Source organism: Typopeltis vanoorti, chromosome 11, assembly GCF_054136105.1.
Source record: "Typopeltis vanoorti isolate ZY-2024b chromosome 11, IOZ_Tvanoo_1.0, whole genome shotgun sequence".
In the NCBI taxonomy this organism is placed as follows: Eukaryota; Metazoa; Arthropoda; class Arachnida; order Uropygi; family Thelyphonidae; genus Typopeltis; species Typopeltis vanoorti.
The window spans coordinates 131037763-131057970 of NC_143559.1; the positions used below are offsets into that span (position 1 = coordinate 131037763).

Below are 20208 nucleotides of genomic sequence, written 5' to 3' on the forward strand. Positions count from 1 at the left end.
TTTTTTTTGAGGGACTTGGTAAGGATATATCCCATCCATCCATATCCCGAAAGACAATGACAAGAACATTCTCTGCTGACTTTTGGGTTCAGAACTTCTTTGGCTGTGGAGAACCTTTGTCTCCACTCCATTGATTGTTGTTTAGTCTCTGGTCTTGATGACACTGAAAGACAAACAGATGAGTTCTAGAAAAGATCAATAAACTTTGGGAGCCCTAAAGAGCACTAAAAGAAGAAAGTTAACATCTCATGGAAAGAATGAAAGGGTAACCTCTCAAAGCAGTAGTAAGAATTCATGAAACTCAAAGAGTAGGAGTTATCACATGGCGACAGTGGAATGAAGGCATGATTTTTAATGAAGACAACAAATAAAACTGTGGGACAAGAAATAACTAGTCGAATAAATTTATATGGACTGGAGAGAGGGTAGCAAAACATTAAACTAGCAACAAGACTTTTCAAACAATTTTTAATCTGAAAACTGGGTTGAAAATAACAGTCAACTATAAGAGAAGAGAATTAGCAAACAGATGACATCACTGGCAGAATAACATTAAAACTGAAGATATTACAAAGTTGATATCATTAGCATCCAAGAACAGAATGAGAAAGACTTTGGAGAGAAACCAGGAAAAGTATACAATCTAGATGGATTGATGCATTTAGCAGCATCTTAAAAATGAAATATAACATCTGACAAATTACAGATTAATTTAAAAGAAAATTACTGACAGGAAGATAGGAAAATAAAGTAAATTTAATTATGAAGTACTATCATAGCAATCTGTACACTCGAGGATACCAATCAGGAAATGAAAATGGGCCAAGTTTACTTGCAAATTCAACCCTCTCCAAAATTGGCAAGTTCATTTGACTTCATCTGTGGTATATTTTGTTCCTTTCAAGTGTTTCTTTAAATCTGGGAATAGGAATAGTCAGATGGGGCCCAAGTCTGGCAGATGGTCATGAGATATTTGTAAATTAAGCAATGTAAATTATCACAAATCATGACCTGAACAAAACATTTCCATTCTTCTAAATCATATATTGATGCAAAAATTTCAATAAACGTAGAAAATCATGTACTTAAACAAGCAAAGCAATTTACATATCTTGGCAGTCTCATTACTCACAACCTTGACAACACAAACAGTAAAATACAGACTCAAAAAAGGATCATTTAATACATATGTTAAACAAATTATGGAAAAATAACAGCATTTCAAAAAGTTTCAAACTAAAACTCTTTAAAACCATTATTATACCTATAGCAATTTATGTAGCAGTCTTGGACACTCAATCAAAAAGAAATACAGAAAATCAGAGTCAATGGTTAGAAGTTGAACACAAATTGAACTATAGAGAAGATATATCATAGCTATAATTCTTAAACAGCAATTAAGATGGTTTGGACACCTACTGAGAATGTCCTTTCAAAGATTACCAAATACAGTCTTGAAAAATCATTGGAGGAAGATGATCAAGAGGTAGACTACGAACTTGGCTACAGCCTTTGAAGGAAAGGTCACAATTATCAAACTTCAGAGAGAGAGAGAGAGATGACAAAATTGGCCATAGATAGAGCCAGCTGGTGGGTATTTGCACATAGGGGACTCAACCCATCATCTTACAGATGAGAAAGAAGATATCATATATTAAATATTTTTAAATGAATCTAAAGTATACTTGTTTTCGTTTCTTAATAACCATGTCTTAAGCATTTCATTATCAATTCCCTGATATGCTCAAGATAATTCTACCCAACTTTGCATCATTGGCAAACATTTGAAGATCCTAAGTCAGTCCACATATAGAACACAAGTTTACTTTATGAAAGAACACAAGTTTACTTTATTACTACTCTATCAAAAATTTTTCTCCAAATTACTCCCAATATTACCATAGCTAATATTATAATCATCTAAACTTTCTTCTCCTATTCTGTTTAAGGAGAAGAAAGTTTAGATGATTATAATTATAATATTCCTCACACACATTCTTTAATGTGAACAATGTCAAGTTTATTCCTAATATCCTCATTTTTTATGTGACTCTGCCATTGATAATGTCTGTTCACTTTCCTAATTTTTTTTTCCTCCAAACTCCCATGACTGTGGTCTCTAGTCTTTGATCAAGTGCTTTATTGCTAACCTAACTCTCAGATCCATAACTTAAAACTAGTTTGAACACTCTTGTATATTGCTAGTTTAGTGTTTTGGCTAATTTCCCTTATACCATATAACATTACTCAACTGGATCCCCACCATACCAGCTTCATTATTCTATTGTCTATTTCCACATTTAATTTGACATAAAAAAACCTGCCTAATAGCTGATATATTTTACTTATTCTACAGGTTTTCTGTTGAGTGTAGCTGAAGTTTTCTATGTTTTTGCCTATTTTCATAGCCTTGGTTTATTGGTGATTTTCACACCACATTTGTTATAATTGTTATTCAATTTAATTAGAGAATTCTGGAGACTCACTCTGGATTTGTTTAGAAGTAGATCATCTGCATAAAGCAGAGCCAAGTTGATACCTCCAATTCTAATATCAGGTTTCATGCCCACTTTGTCATAATCCACATTAATGATGAATAAGGAGTGGAGACTGTGCACCCTTATAAGACATAGGTAAACACTATTTCCACATGTGTACCCTGATTTTATATCAAACTATCTTCCTGTATTTCTTTCAATTCTAACTGCTGACTTACAACTTATATAGAATATATGACGTATAGTGTTCCATTTACCAAATATAATTGTAGTGTTTTGAAAAGCTTTTCTCTGGGCACTCTGTCTATGTCTTTTCCAGATATATAAAACTTAAACATATATTATTATATTCCCACAATTTCTAAGCTATTTGTGGTAAAGTGAAAATGTGGTTTTGACAACCTCCATTTGGTCTAAACCCAGCTTGTTCTTCTCCAAGTTTCTCTTCCATAATTTTTCGTAGCCTCTTCTCAAGTATGCTGTATATACCTCACCTTAAATAAAAATACACTTAGTAGAGAAATTCGTTTATAATTCTCATGTTTTTTTTCTTTTTTACAAATAGGACTATGAGAGCTCTACTGAAATCATATGGAATTCGACATTCTGGATTATGTAGTGTAGGCTGCTAAATTTTTATACCTCCATATGTGAACATTTCTGGTCTAATATCTACTCTAGATGACTCATATTTTAGGCTTTTGATAGTCTTTTCTACCTAAGTATTGATATATAGTCCTGCTTGTATTCCCCTTGAATGTTTTCTACTACTGTTTTGTCACTGCCTGTTTCATTTAGCAGTCACTCAAAGTGTTTAATTATATTCAATTTTTTTTAATCCATTCACTGTGATATGCCTAATTTCAATTAATCACACTAAATATCACATAAGTTTCACTTACTTGACCTAAAAGTTCTATAAGCGAATGATATACATGCTTAGGATTGGCAGGCTTGGGATTAAAATCTTCTTCACTTGATCTATAGAATAAAAAATTAGTACTTAGTAGCAGTACTTAAAATCAGCAATTTTCATATGCTACAAATAAACTTTCATGAGGGTAAAATTTTAGAGGGGGGGTGAGATTCGGTATGCTTTATTTGAAAAACCAATTATTTAGGAAGGGATATCATACCTGAAATTAGTTACTGAAGACCACTTTTTATGTATGCAATTTTTTTAATGTAGCTGAAGAAACGTCAGTTGGTAGCATTTCTCTGAACTGTTCAAGAAAGTAAAAGTAGCAGGTTGTCACTGCTGCACAATTTTTTCTTTCAATGTTCCACATTATTAGATATTTATTAAAATTATTTATGATAGAGTATAATGATGAGAATTGTTTCTCTAAAACGCTCTAGAGTTTGCTGATAGATGGTCCTTTCTAGTCACATGCATAAACACTTGTCATATCTCATCTTGAACATGTTCACTTGACATACAGTTCCCACTGTCAGTTTATTCCATTTGCTCACCACATACCATGAGAAGAATATCGATTTCACATTTTTAAGCATCATTCCATGAATGACTGAGTTCTCATTTAACAGTTCTCACCACTGAGTTTGTGTTACATTTAATAAGAAAATTTCCTGTTTTCAGGAGACAGTCAATGATTCAGTGGCAGGTAACCAAGATATTAAAGGACTAAGGAAATTTGCATATGAGGACAGACAGAGAGAATGTCACTGTTAAAGTTTCATAAACAGATAAAATAAAGAAGATGAAAAACAAGTCGGTAAGGAATAAAGGTGATGAGCAGCTCATGACAGTTAGGTGAGAAGTCAGTCATTCATAGAATGATGATTGAAAATGTGAGATTGATATTCTTCTCATGGTACATGGCGAGCGAATGGAATAAACCGACAGTGGGAACTGTATGTCAGGTGAACTTATTCAAGATGAGATATGACAAGTGCTTATGCATGTGACAAGAAAGGACCATCTATCAACAGACCCTAGAACTCTAGTTTTGGAGAAATATAATTCTCATCATCATACTCTATCATACATAAACAATTGAAAGAAAAAAAAACTGCAGCAGTAACAACCTGCTACTTTTGCTTTCTTGAACAGTTTAGAGAAATGCTACCAAATGACATTTCTAAACATCAATTATTTGCCAGCTGGTTGGGTGAATGAATTTTTTGAATATCTTCAGGTAGAAGATGAATTTCATTATGAAATGCGAGATGCAAGGCCAGTTCTCCTCACTTATTAGAGGTCTGAAATGATTTTAAAAAGTTTCATGTATGGTCTCTAGCACAGGATCTTCAGATTATGTAAAAAATACCTCTTAGTCCATCTGCAGTACATTCATATTGCCATCGCTGGGCTAAGGAATAAATAATTCAGAAATTCTGCTCTAGTAATCAAAATCCCCCCCCCCCAAGCCCCTTCAAGGCCACCAGAATAAGCATGGTAGCAGTCTCACACTAGGCAATTCACCTAAATGCATTCAAAGACATCAGTGTCCACAGTAGGGTTCAAACCCATAAAAATGCTTGGCTCAGTAATATTTTGATGAAATTTCACATTTGAGATCATTAATAAAATGTACTAGAAACAGACACCTAGCTCTAGGGACCAGAATAGATTTTTTTTTTTTCCAAGCCTATCATCATCTCCAAAATAAGCCAAGTAGTAGTTAGATGATGAACTGCATACAAGTCAGCATAACAAAATAAACAATTATTAATTAAAGAACAATTTACATAACATTTTCATCTAAAGCATTTTCAGTATGACCTTCAAATTAAACAAGTAGAATAGATAACTGGGAGACTAGACTCAGTAACAAAAACATGTGAGCTACATAACTGACATAACAGAATTGCATGGTCTAAAACATACCAAGATCGTAAATGCATAAACTGAAAAAGAAATTCTTAAAACCCTGTTGAACCAAGAACAGAAAAAAGCAAGAGGTCTGAAGCTAAAAAAGAAAATTGTAAGAATAAATGAGAGAAAGAACATAAGCAGATAATTTTTTACAGCAATTCTATGATAATTGGAGTACTTTAAGAAAGCATGACAAAATCTTGTTATCCTGTGCAAAAATTAATAATATTAGTAATGCTGCTGGAATGCAGAAAGGGAAGGTGAAAGAATTGATTATTATGGCTGTAACTAATAACCTGAGAGGTGAGAAAGTACTATATAAGGGAGGATGTGAGGGTTATTGGAAGAAGTGAAAAGAAGAGAGAGAGTGAAATTCATAAGTCTGCTGCCACACTATGATAGAGGCAAACTGAGAAGGAGTGTGATGATTGCTGATGAATCAATATGCAAGTTGTGCAGATGGAATGATGTAGAGTTTGTGGACTTATGGCCACAATTCAGAAAAATTCATACAATGCTGATGGGCAGCAACTTAAATGGATTTAATTAGGTGTCTAGAGAATTTTATTCACTAAGAGTGTGGAGATGCAAAGTCAGGAAAACTAAAGAAATTAGGGCAGATGCAAATTAATGTGTTTAAGGCACCCATAAAGTGAATGAGTGTGTGAACGAACAAAAAAATGCAGAATTTAGTATCTCAGGCAACAATATTGATAGTTTCTATATACTAATGTTAGAAGCATCAGGGAGAAAAAAGGGAAGATTTCTGGCATTGGTTAGTGCAACCTCACCAAAAGTTATAGGTATTAGGGAGACACTGCTAACAGCATATGTAATTTTGGGGATAGAATGTGACCGATTTAGTATTTTCAGAGAGTAGAGAGGACAAAAGGACAGGTGGGTGTACTGCTGATGAGAGATGAATTGCAGTCAACAAGAGAAGTCATTTGGGGTAGATGGCAGTTCTTTTGAGTCAATGTGGTGTGAGATTGAGGCCAACAGGACAAAATATAAAACTGATTGCTGCTATGGAACAGGGAGAAGCCAGGAATGATGTGGATTACATGCACCAAATCGAGTAATTATAATAGGGGCTTCAATTTCGGAGATATTGGAAGGAGAAAAGACTGCATGGCAGGAAGGAAATGAAATTTATACACTTAGTGAGAGATAATTAATTTAAACAGAATGTGACAGAAGAGACTCAGGGGAAGGGGTTTATGAGAGTGTTGGATCTTGTTCACAACCTGTATATGTGGAACTACAAGGCAGGTGATTATAATACACTTAGGAGGAAGCTTGAAACAGTACTATGGTATAAAGATCTGCAAGGGAAGGATGCTTGCAGTACATGAGGGATAGTCAAGGGATATCTGGAAGAAGCAATATTACACTGCATACCAAAGGTCAGGAGGGTAAGGAAGGCAAGGATATATCATCCAAGTGAAGATATTGCTATAGCACAGGTGACAGACTGATGTGACAACAGAAGTTGATGAATTAGAGGTATTTAGGATATTGCAAAATCTGAATGCAAATACAGCTGTGGGATTGGATGGGATATCAGATCACATTTTAGGTCCCAAGAGAGTGGAAGGAGGACAAAATAATTCCTTTGCATAAAGGAGGATCTAAGTCTGCAGCAGCAAACTACACCCAATCAGTATTTCAAGAGTGGTCAAAAAGAGAATTCAAGAATGGATGGATAAGAATACGATACTCTTATGAAGGACAACATGGATTTATAAAGCGGTCATCATGCCTTAGTAATCTATTAACTTTTTACAATAGAATGACAATCAGTTTGATAAAGGAAATGGTAACATGATGATTTTGCAAAGGTATTTGACAGAATACCATATGGAACTCTGTTATGCAAATCAGAACAAATGGGAATGGATATGACACTAGTTAAGTGAATAAGAAGGTGGCTGCTGATCAGATATCAAAAAGTAGTATTATGGAGAAGCAGAATCCAGGAGAAGGCAGGTAAATAGTGGTGTGCTGCAAGGCTGTGCTTGAACCACTGCTGTTTAATTTGTAGATAAATGATATAGAAAATAATTTGAAGGGAGATCCTGAAATTTATTTGTGCCCAAGTTCCCACAGGTTATGTAGGAACAGAGGCATAGATAAATTTTATTGTCCACTTCTATATTATATAAAACACATAATATAGAATTATTTACTTCAGAATTAACTGGAAGAATTAATTTTCAGAGTATTACATTATGATGGACTGATAATGTATTTTAGCACTATCCATCCATCAGTAGCTTTAACAGGCACTTAAGCACCCAGAGCCTTCCAAGTATCCTTGGATTTCCTAACTGTAATATGAGGATAAGGTGGTTACCCCTATGCCTCCAAGTATTCCTGTCTGTAAATTGCATGTGTTCTACAGTTTGTCTGTTTTGAGGGACAACCCAAGTTTCTGGGAGAAAAAACCTCTACCTCCACATGAGACTGGCTAACTCGCCCTTAGTCAAAAGAGACCAGATAAAGGTTTCTCATGTCATGGAAGGAATCGAACCCAGGTCTTTCCGACCAAAGGACTTCATCTACATCAACTGAGCTATGGAGGCTCTCATTTTAGCACTATCAACAAATAATATTTGGTTATTCTATAATTTTCATAAAATTTATAAGGACATGGCAATCTATGCATTATACAATAACTTTTAAATATAATATACTTACTGATTAACATAAAATCCTCTTGTAGATGCTGTTATATGGAAGCGCTTATCCTCTAATGTTACCACATATAAATACATTAGATCACCTGGGGGGGAAATATTCAAGACAAAATCAAATTTTTGCAAAAATATATAAGTGCAATAGCATGCAGACATATACAAAGCCCCAGTTCAACCCCCCCTCCCACACACAATTTTAATGAAAACAGAAAATTTAATGCCTTAACTATGGAGATTCACATCAACTCATTCATACTGCCTACAAAGTATGCATATGAAGTAGCTTCACAATTATGCTTCTCATATATAGAGGCTGTTGAGATCATATCAATTACTGGAATATCCCTTAATGCATAGCACACTTCCTTGCAGATACGTATGGTACTGTGTGTTATAGGGAGAGTAACCATCCAGACCAATTTTGATCTTTGAGGTCTCAATTAGTGCGAGCTAGACCCAGGAAAATACTGAAGTTGACATAACCTTAGTCAAATCAACTCGGCTCAAATATCAAATCTAAAATCAAGTCAACTGATATCAAACTTTAAATTATCAAAAGTTGATTTAATCTAATTTTCTTCTCCTTAGCTCCCACTAATGAGACCTTGATAAAGGATAAAACTGGTCCAGATTGTGACCATTTCCATAATGTATATTGCTAAAAAGCATAGCAATATACATGTCCAAAAGGAAGTGTACTGAGCATTATGGGATACTAAGGTAATTGATGTACGTCAACAGGCCTCTATATACAAGTAGCTGGTTCTGAAGATACTTCATGCACAAACTGTTTGCTTACACTTCAGTAAAAGATTAAAACAAGAATCCATGTCTAGTATACTTTTTAATCCATAGAAAACTTTCTACAAATGGTGGATGACATTTCAGTGAAGCAGTGCTCGTGAATTTATCTATAACAAAGATATGAGATAAAGTGATGGAGTATGAAGGAGGTAGATTAGATGAAATTTTCCGAATATCATTATTATATAAGTAATCAGAAAAATGTGAAAAAGAAATGCAATAACTTCAAGTCCTAAAGTAACTAAGTGGAATGCATTCCAAAAAATTACCAGTGCTACCATCCATTTATATCATTCGGTAGCTGCAAAAATCACACTAACAACAAAGGCCATTCAAGACATGGTACAGATATTAGGAAAGAATGCACAAAACCTTTGTAAAAGTCAAACAAAGGAGAAAAATATCCTCAATATTTCCAAGATTATGCATATTGCATTCATGGTATCTTACCATTTTTGAAAAATGTACACCACTTACATTTGTTAAATTAAACTTGCCAAGAAATTAAATTCTTGTTTAATCCTTTATCCAAGCGTAAACAAAGTTTGCATGGACTAACGAGCGTGCATAATGCTATATACAAGTACATTTTGGAAGTGTATAACACTATGTATTATGGGATACTAAGGCAACAGATGTGAAATCATTAGCCTCTATATACAATTAGTCTAGTTGTGAAGATACTTCATGCACAAACTGTTTGCTTACACTTGAATAAAGTTCATTTATAACCAAGTGAAAAAAAACTTTCTACTTCTATTTATATTTGTCTTTTGCACTGATCTACATCTCACTACTGTTTTGTTCACTCTCAAAGACACACACACACACACAGAGAGAAATTAGTTAATATACAATCTGAACTCAGCCAAATACTGCCTACCAATCACAGCTATCACACAAGATTTATTTGACAAAGATATAACCACACAAGAAATATAAAAGATTAGCTTACTTTTTTACAGCTCTCTAAATAATCATTCTATCTTTGCAATGTTTTTTTTTTAAAATCAGATATATAATGTAAGATTTCATAAATCTTACATTATATTTGATATTCTACATGTCTAGAATCATCTGGGGGAAATGTCAATGGACACCCCTATGGACAAAGTGCATCATGCATGTAATGAGTCACATGTTTGTGGCAGATATAAACCAGAGGAATATGATGTTCCCAAGTCAAAGCAACTCTGTCTGGATGAAATGGCTGAAAAAAGGGAACTGATGAAGTTTGAAAGAGGCATTGTGATAGGATGCGATGTTGCAGGACTATCTGTTCAGAAAATTATTGACAAATTGGGCCATCCTAGGTCAACAATCAGTGATGTCATACTGAAATGGAAGCGCAGGAAATCAACTGCAAATGTTACCTGCAGTGGACTACCACCAAACTCACCGAATGTGAGCACAGGCTATTATGAAAAATGATATGTAAAAACCACTATTCATTAGCTGACATGCTGAATGTGGAGTCCTAGGCACTGGCTGGAACAGGAATCACCACAAAACAACATTCGGAACCAAGGCTTACAGCATGGGTTTCCATGGAGGGACTGCAATATGCAAGTCCCACGTTATCTAAACTAGCATGCAGCGTCATCTCTGGTGATGCAAAGATGAATGTACAGTGGGACATGGAAGCTTGGAAAGATGTGTTATGGAGTGATGAATCATGCTATACCCTCTATCCAGGAGATGGATTGTGGATGTGGCAGATGCCTGTTGAACATCTTTTACCAGAATGCATAACCCCAATTATGAAATTTAGAGGTGGCAGTGTGATGGTATGGTCCTGTTTTTCCTGGTTTAGCTTCAGACCTCTGTTGAACTCAGAGGTATCTGAACACTTTGGACGATGAAATGCTTCTGACTTTAAAGTGTTTATACAGAACTGATCGTTGTCTCTTTCAGTACGATGCACCATGTCATAAGGCTGACATTGTAACTGCATGGTTTGTGAACATAAACATCACTACACTTGATTGGCCTCCACAGAGCCCTGATCTCAACCTTACTGAACATCAGTGGGATGAACTGGAGCATTGGGTGAGGTCAATGGATGTCTTCCCCACAATAGTCCAGGACCTCATTACATGACTACAGTAAAAATGGTCCAAAATTCCTATTGACTGCTATCGTACACTTGTGGGAAGTTTGTCCCATAGGATTGTTACAGTAATTGCAACAAAAGGAGGTCTTATTACATCTTATTAAGGTGGGCACTATGGCGCCTGTTGACTTCTTTCCAAGCAGTGCATATGAAAACAGAAAAGCCATCAAAAACTTGAAATGTGGAATGACAGCTAGATTAGATATCTGATCAGTAATATTCAAATATGGAAACATAAAAGTTTTACAGTGTAATTGGTTTTAAATGAAAATGAAGAGGCTAAGAAGAAATTTGTAACAAAACTTTGTACAAGCTAGGTTCAGGACAAATAAAGATCAAGATCAGATTTTCATATGAAAAATAGATTGAAAGTTGTGGGAATATAATAAGGATCTGTACTTAAGTCCTTATTATATTCCCACAACTTTCAATCTATTTTTACATATCTTACATACTTTCAATTTATTTTTACATATGTCCAATATTTTTACATATTGGACATATGTAAAAACTATTAGCTTAGGATGAATCTTAGTTGGAACTACCACTTTTTTAAATTTAAATACTTGAGAGAAATAGCATAAAACATGCAACGAATTTTTAATTATACTGATTTCTCATATACATCTCTTTACTCCATGAACTTTACAGGAAATATTGTCACTAAACTAAACATCATAGCAATTAAATTCTATAAACTAAGACTCAATTACCAAAATTCAATTTTGATAATTAATTCAATTATCAAAAAACCATCTCACTATCTCCAAGAAATTCTTACCGTGAAGTTTCCTAGTTCCTGGGGGAGGATTCCATCCACTGGTAGTAAGAACTTTAAGTGCTAAGGGACCCTGGAGAAAAAAAAAAATTCTTGTGATAAGCAAGATTTAAACAACACAATTATAGCATACCTACTCAAGTATTTAATTATTTGGAATTTAATTATTAAATATCATTTCTCTAGAGATTACGAATGATAAGAGACCTCTGAAAACATATTGACCCAAGAAATTTAGTAATACTATGTTAAAGAAAATATTTCTATCTGAAACTAACGAATTATCAACAAACAAGTAATTCAAAAAGTAGAAAAACAGTGGATTATAGTTTTTATTTCACCAGATATAAAGCATGCAGTAGAGTGACACCACATCCATATGACAAATAAGGTAAGATTTGTAAATATTAAAAAAAATAAATAAATAAAATAAAAAAATTATTGCTTGCCATTAATTAGGATAAGACCCTCCCACATTTTCACTAAGGAGAGAGTCATTCTAACAGCAGTTTAGCATCCTTTCAGCAACATGTTCTACTAGCTTTAATCGTTTTTGTACTTCATTTTGTGTGATGACAGTTGTTCATTTCTATTCCTAAATATTTTACTAACTTGTTCAATTATTTTCCCTTTGATTTCTAATATACTTCTCATGGGTTCCATGGCAATTGTCATTGTTTTAGTTTTTTTTCTGTTGATATCTTCACTTTCTTTTTTTTGTTGCATTATTTAATGTATCTAGTAATCTTTGTAGGTCATCTTCATTTTCTACTAGTAAGATTAAATCACATATCCAATTATTCTATATCATATATCCAAATTTTCATTTTTAATTTGTTCACATTATCTTTTTGTTTGCTTTTTATTATTTCATCCATCACTAAATTAAATAAGGCAGGATTTAATGAATCACCTTGTCTATTTCCTTTGGTTATTTTAATTTCTTCAGTCTGTCCTTGTTCTGTATTTATTAGAAAACTGTTATCTCTCTCTCTCTGTGCACGTGTGTGTGTATTCTTAATTACATGTAAAATTTGTTTTGGTATTTCCTCCCCATATTTAACCATGGTTATATATTTTAACTGTATTCTACTGAATGCTTTAGTTAAATCAATAAAACACATGTAAAGAAGTTTTCATTGTATCATCATCATCATCATCATCATCAAATTCCTGCCATGTACCCTCAAGGGGTATTGTAATGATTTTTCTATTTGCTTTAATATAAATATTGAATCTATTCTTTCCTTTAGTTTTACATGGTGATCAGCATTCATTTCAGTAAAATTATGAAGACTACAATCATGTCAGGAATAATTACTTCAATTTCCTGATGTTTTGCCTCATGATGTCTTTCCTGATGTTGTATCCTGAAGCCGCATAAAGATATCACAATCAACGACAACGTAGTTAATGAGACTTTTCTTATTTCTTGTGTCTTCTATCCACATGAATTTGTGCATGTCTTTATGTTGGAAGATGGTGTTAGTAATGACTAGTCCATGTCCTGAGCAGAAATCCAGCAAATCATTATCATTAATATTCACTGATAACTTACGACTTACTGTTCTTTCCTTCATGTTATTTTTTCCTTTGGGCCTCTTTTCTTGTCTTGGGTTTTTATATACTTTTTTCTGCTTTCTCCAACTCTTAAAATGAATTTAAAAAAAAAACAGAAAAGTCCTTATCCCACCCAATGTACTAACATATTAAAGGTTTACAGCCTTTATGGGTGGAAGTCATATTACAGAAGTTCCTCAAGAAATTGAACTGTCTAATTTTGCTTTCACCCAGGCTACTTCATTCGTAAAAACAAAGCCGTTGCAGGAACTGCTGTATGTGTGTGTGTGTGTTACATACACAAGCACACACACACTATTACATACACTGTATACCTGAAGATGTCTTTGCAACCGAAGAAAATACTGCAAGCGTTGAACTGTTTCGTTCACTCCTTATTCTATTTTCATTCCATTAAATGCTCAACATGCGTTCTCACCAGTAACTAAGCCAAAACACATTTATTAAGGAAGACTTAGCAACCCAGTTATAAATAGGTCATAACCTATGAATCAATTACTTAGCTAGAGAGGAGAAAAAAAATATACCACCCTGCAAAAATTCACACTATTACCTTTTGCTCTTTTGCTTGGGGTTGAAGGGGAGATAGAGGACGTTCACGGGATCCAGGTAAAATGTAATCTGGTGGAGTACAATCAACAGAATCTGGACGAGTTTTCTTTTTCTCTAGAGAAAGAGAAGGAACTAGTTTAGAATAAAAGGACAAAAAAAAAAAAATATTTGTAGGCAAATATTTGTCTTACTCGTATAATAAATGGTAGTCAACTTTCATTATATCAAATTCCATTTAGAGATGCTTAATTAAAAATAAATTGTAGGTATCAATGCTATGCCAAAGGAAATTCATTAAAATCTGGTATATTCACTATAATAAACTATTTCTTTGGTCTTTCCAAGTTCATTATCACAAAAAAGCTGACTGGTACATGACCAGAATTATGAAGCTATTATGATATTTGACTGTTGGATTATTCCACCCAATAGAAAACTAATTATATGTGTGTAAATATATAACCAAAAAAGTGGTTATAGATTAGATGAACTCTGCTCTAGAGAAACATTTTTCAACCCAATTCAGGATTCCAAGAAGCAGTGAAGTCACTTCAGGTGACAAATCTATCATTATTGCAATTTAATTAAAGAAATCATACTTTTTTAAAGTATGATTTCTTTAATTAAATTTTTATATATATATTTTATATAATTTTTTTTAAAGATTTCATACTTTACATGTATTATTGTATTAAACAGAAGAAACACACACACACTTTGATTCCTATAGCTAGTAGCATTGGCTTGAATCACAACATAATCTAGTAGTGAAAAATTTGCAGAAAGTGGTACATGATTTTCATTCCTGGGCAACACCTAACTTAATGCAGGATATGGCATAAAATTATGTTTGATTTTCAAAGTAGGGATTTCCAACTTTAACTCTTGGCACACCTAATGCAATATAAATATTCGATTTCCAGTGGGGAGAGTAACATGAAAAATAAAAGAAAACTAAAAAGTTCACGATGCAAGAAATTTATAATTTTTATACTGCACAAAAGAAATAATATTTATGATATAGTAATAAATCTGGTATAATAATATTATAAATAAACTATTTAATCATTCAGCAATGCACTATAGTATAATTCATCAGGAATCAAATGGAATATCAAGTTGAAAACAAAACAAACCAGAAGGATTTTTTTAACCTGATGTTAATAGAGCAAATCATGCTGAAATGTCATACATGTACTTCATGTTAATCTGTACTGTATGACTTCTATCATGACCAACTTCTATGAAATTTAGGTCTCTTACATATGGTGACTTATTCACTGTTGCTGGATATGTCATTTTAGAGGCTTCTATACATTTATTGTTATCCTTTAAGTTTACTATTATTATCAGGGAACTCTAGGGAGCCAAGGACTCATTGCAGGAGGCCATACCTCCCCTCATACCAGCTGTCAAATACCTTCCCTTAAATTCATTCACACTAGCTGCACTCACCACTTCAACAGGCAAACTGTTCCCACCCACCTAATGCTCTGGGAAAAAAAAAAAAAAAAATCTAGCTTTCACCACGTTAACTGTACACAAACTACCACAAATGCCCTCTGCCTCTTTTCACCTACCATATATCAAAAAAATTTCTTTCATTTATAGGCTTCTGTCATGTCATCCCTTCCCTTCCTATTTACCAGCAGCTTCAATCCACATACTCTCAGTCTGTTTCATAATCCAAATTCCAACATTCCATAATCCCAGTAATCATCTTTTTAACTCTTCTTGCTACCCTTTCCACAGCTTCTTTATTTCCTCAGAAGCCACAATACCAAATCCATGCAGATTCATCCAGTGCAGCCATATCAAGGCCTTAAAAAAAGGTTTTTTAAGGCCTTGATATGGCTGCACTGGCTTTTAAGGCTAATTTCCTTATCCATTAATGTTCATTTCATCAGAGTTGTATTTTAAATTTTTTTGCTATGTTTCATCACTGAACTTCAAATTCCAATCCATCATAACTCCAAGATCTAGCTTCATCAGTTTATCCAAGCATCCCACCAATCTTATCATGCTAAAGTGCATAACTTCACACTCGCTAACATTAACTGATAACCACTATATTATCATTTGCCTATGGCTCCAGCCCATTCAAATCATTTTGTAAGTGCCGTACATAAGTAGCATCTCTGACTGCCTTGCCTATCTTTGCACCTAAAAGATCAAACAATTGATCTTTTAAGTGCTTTCCATATCATTAACATATAGATTGAACAATAATGGTCTCAGGACTGATCTTTGGGTACACCATGGGTCACTTTATATCTGGCAGATTCACATCCCCATATACTACTTTCTGATACTTGTTATTAGCCACTCTTCATGTTACTAAGTTTATATTCCAATCCAGTATTCTCTAATTTATGCAACAGCCTTTCATATGGAGGTCTATCAAATGCTTCCTTTATCCAACTCAGCCATAATATTATAACATATGAGCAGATTGCTCAGACATAACCTTCCTTTAGTAAACCCATGCTGTTCCTTGCAAAGTATAGCTCATCTGTCAACTGATTTCTAGATGCGAGCTCAACTTTTCTAAAATTTTCATCACTCCTGAGATACTGATAGTCAGTAGTTAGACACCAATTTCTGCACCATCCTTGTAAGAGGGTGGCCTGAAAAGTTCTCGGCCTCGACCATAGATGGCAACACTACTGGCAAGATTTTTTTTTTCTAAGTTGGTACAGTTGTCATAAGCATCCATGTGATATTTCAAGTCATTCTATCAAGCAGTTTGTTTTATACAGCTGTCTGAAGCAAAAATGTTGTCTGTATCCTCTTGAAATGGATAAAAATGAGTATGATGCGGTTATAAAATTCTTTGTAAAAGAAGGTTTAACACCAAAAGAAACTCATTCGAAGTTCATAAAAGTTTATTGGCACTCTTCTCCATCATTTTCGACAATTAAGAAATGGGCTGCCAAGTTTAAACGTAGCCACACCAGCCTTGAAGATGATCCACATGAAGGACGTCGAAAAAGTGTAACAACAGCAGAAATCATTGATCAAGTGCACGATATGGTATTGGATGACCAGCGAGTCAAAGTGCGTGAAATTGCTGAGACTATAGGCATTTCAAAAGAACATGTAGGATATATTCTGCATGAACAATTGCATATGGGGTGCAGCGCTTGCTCACAGCAGATCAAAAAAGCACACACATGAAAATTTCTGAACAGTGCTTGGAGTGTTTTAACAAGAACAAAACCGATTTGTGCATCGATTTATTACTATGGATGAGACTTAGATTCACCATTACACAGCAGAATCCAAACAGCAGTCAAAACAGTGGACAGAAGCCGGTTGTTCAGCACCAAAGACGACAAAGTCGGTTCCATCATCAGGAAAGGTCATGGCATCAGTTTTTTTGGGATGCTAAAGCATTTTGTTTATTAATTATATTGAAAAGGGTAAAACAATAACTGGGGGATATTATTCCGAACTTTTAACCAGACTAGATGAAAAAATTTGTGAGAAAAGACCCAGTTTGCAGAAACAAAAAAATCATCTTTCATCAGGACAATGCACCTGCCCACAAAGGTGTTTTGGCAATGGGAAAATTAAGGGATCTGCACTATGAATTGTTAGAACATCCACCCTTTTCCCCAGATTTGGCTCCCTCTGACTTCTATCTCTTCCCAAAACTAAAACTCTTCCTTGCTGGTCAGAGTTTTTCTTCAAATCAAGCACTACAGCTGTAGAGAGGTATTTTGCAGATCTTACTGAGAACCACTAAAGGGATGGGATAATAGCACTGGAGCATTGCTGGAATAAATGCATTAGTCTTAAGGGAGATTATGTTGAAAAATAAAAACAATTTTGAAATTATAAATTTGTTTTTTTCATTGTTAGGCAGAGAACTTTTCAGACCACCCTCGTACAAAAGGACTATAATGTGTTCTTTCAAACTCTATGGGATCTTACCTGAGAAGAGACTCAAATGATACAAACATGTCAAGAGAGTAGCTAGTTCAGCCAAACATTCCTTTAGTATATATATGTTGATATTCCCATCTGTTTCCATTTTGGAATTCTTATCCAGGTTATGCCTGAGTTCTAGAGGCTTCTTCACACCTGTATCTCTTCATCCAGTATAGTGATTACATATACCAGGTTGATAGATCTTGGCAAAGTGAACACTCATTATTATGAGGGACACTCATATGTATACATATATATATAAATATGGTTGCATAAAAGTTCCTAAAATATGGGAAATGTTAATACTTTGAGATCTCAAAATTTTGTCCACATATTTCACTTTGTGTGTGTGCATGCATGTGTTACATCTCCTACTGTAATCCCTGACAATGTCTCAGTGACTGAGATGACATACTGGAAGAATTAAATAACATTTCTAATCCTTTCTCAGTGCTGTTTCACTCCATTAAGCCTCTAGCATGAGTTTCACCCAGCACCGAAGCCTTAACACACAGGTCATATTAATGCTCTGTACTGACTGTTTTACATACCATGCCTTATAACCTAACTCTGGAAAGTTCAAATGTATTACAAAAGAATACCATAAATGGTTGAGGATAAAACCTTAATTATTGTTAAGATTGCATTTGATATAAAATAATCTCAAAGTCTCTTTAAATTTATTGATATAATTGCTGAATTCAATGTATGGCATTTTTGCTTGTTGAAATTCATGTCCTTCACTCATGTGGAAAGCTAAACCTGAACTGCATGCTTTTTTTCTTTTTCTTTTTTTTTTTTTGCACATCCTCGAAACACTATTTCATACTGTTCTCACCATCTGTCCTGCATAAGGTATCACAGGAATCAAATATCTTGATAGAAGGCTTTAATTCAAAGGTGGGAATGGGCGCCTTTAGGTTGTGCTGCTTCAGAGCTATTATGCTACATTTTTAATTTAAGGTAGAGTGATAATCCTCCATAGTTTCAATTTTCTTTACTAACAGAGGTCTTTTAAGATGATTTCTGTAGGAATTAACTAAGTCTTTTCAATCTGCACCATTTTTTTTAATTTATTTTTTTTTATTAAATAAGATCACACTTAGGTATATCAGTTCTTGTTCTAACCAACTGAGAAAAATATCTATATAAGATGCCATATTTTTGTCTTTTATATGGTAATTCTCTAAAGTCTGCTTTTCACAGGATTCCATGACAATATCAGCTAGTTGTGGTGAAAATGATGAGCCCATAGTAAACCTTCCCCATTCATCAAAATAATTGTATTATTACAAAAGGGAATTGTATTATTGCTACACTGAACTCTTCCCACCAAGCAAAATTAGCCTTTTCTAACTTTGCATAGATGACACAAAAGGTGCCATCTATGCAAAGAAAGAGTTCAGTGTAGTAATAATACGATTCCCTTTGGGGAACAATGGTAAATAGGCTCACCACATCTGAGGTAGCTGAGATCCCCATATTCCAGGATAATATATTTTGTCAACAAAATATCCTGAGAGGGTGTATATCAGGGAATCTCTGGCTTTCACGATTAGGCACAAAAGGTATCTCAGATCTGCAAGCTTTGGGAGCATCTAAATCCTACTAGTGTTTGAAATTAACGGATCCTTACATTTAGCTATCTGAAGATGTTTTAATGATATCCTACAGAAAACATGAGAGAGAGAGATCTAATAATCCATAAAAATTAAAATTACAGAATATTTCTACCCTATCTCATATTAGAAATGTAACACAGAATAACCTTAAGTTCTGAAGTAGCACAACCTTAAAGCAGCCTTCATATTCCTGAAGAAAGAATCTATAATCTGATTGCCCAAGCAGCAACACCACCTATGAAGAAGCCAGATATCTACAAGATATTCTGTTCCTGTGGCATCTTATGTTGAACATATAGATCACTCAGGGAAGATATGCATGAGATAAGCATTAAAGGAATTATAATGGAAAAAGAGCATACAAGTTGGATCTAGCCTTCTGCACAACAAGAAGCAAAAATGCAATAGATGCTTCCATAAAGTTAAACAAGTCTTCATGAAAAATTGGTATTTAATGCAATACAAAAGGAATCAAAGTTATATTCACCAACTTCATTTTAACTTAACAGAGCTAAGTTACGATATACAATTTATAAACCAGTTAGCAGCAATGCTCAACTTTTGATGCATGTCATTTATTGTTGTACTTTCATCATTAGTTTTTAAGCTTTGTAAGGTGTAGTTTTCTCTAGTAACGAACATATCTTTTAATATGATACTAAAGTAAACTACACATTTTACATCTTCAGGAATATAGATGTTTTGCTTATCTACATTCCTGAAGAAGCACATCAGCAGATAAGTGAATCAAATTCACTTATCTGCTCCTCAATAATTGAAGAGTCAGAT

At 34.0% G+C, this 20208-nt stretch overlaps 1 protein-coding gene across 3 annotated transcripts in view; it reads right to left on the reverse strand.

The window, feature by feature from the left end:
- clu (clustered mitochondria protein homolog) overlaps positions 1-20208 on the reverse strand; it is a 502466-nt gene that overhangs the window by 250285 nt on the left and 231973 nt on the right. For all 3 annotated transcript variants that reach the window (XM_090401006.1, XM_090401005.1, XM_090401004.1), the window contains exons 5-8: positions 13866-13978; positions 11735-11804; positions 8038-8122; positions 3401-3479 (exon numbers count right to left, since the gene is read on the reverse strand). In XM_090401006.1, coding sequence (XP_090257132.1) covers positions 3401-3479; positions 8038-8122; positions 11735-11804; positions 13866-13978 — 347 coding nt within the window. The remainder of the gene's footprint in view (positions 1-3400; positions 3480-8037; positions 8123-11734; positions 11805-13865; positions 13979-20208) is intronic.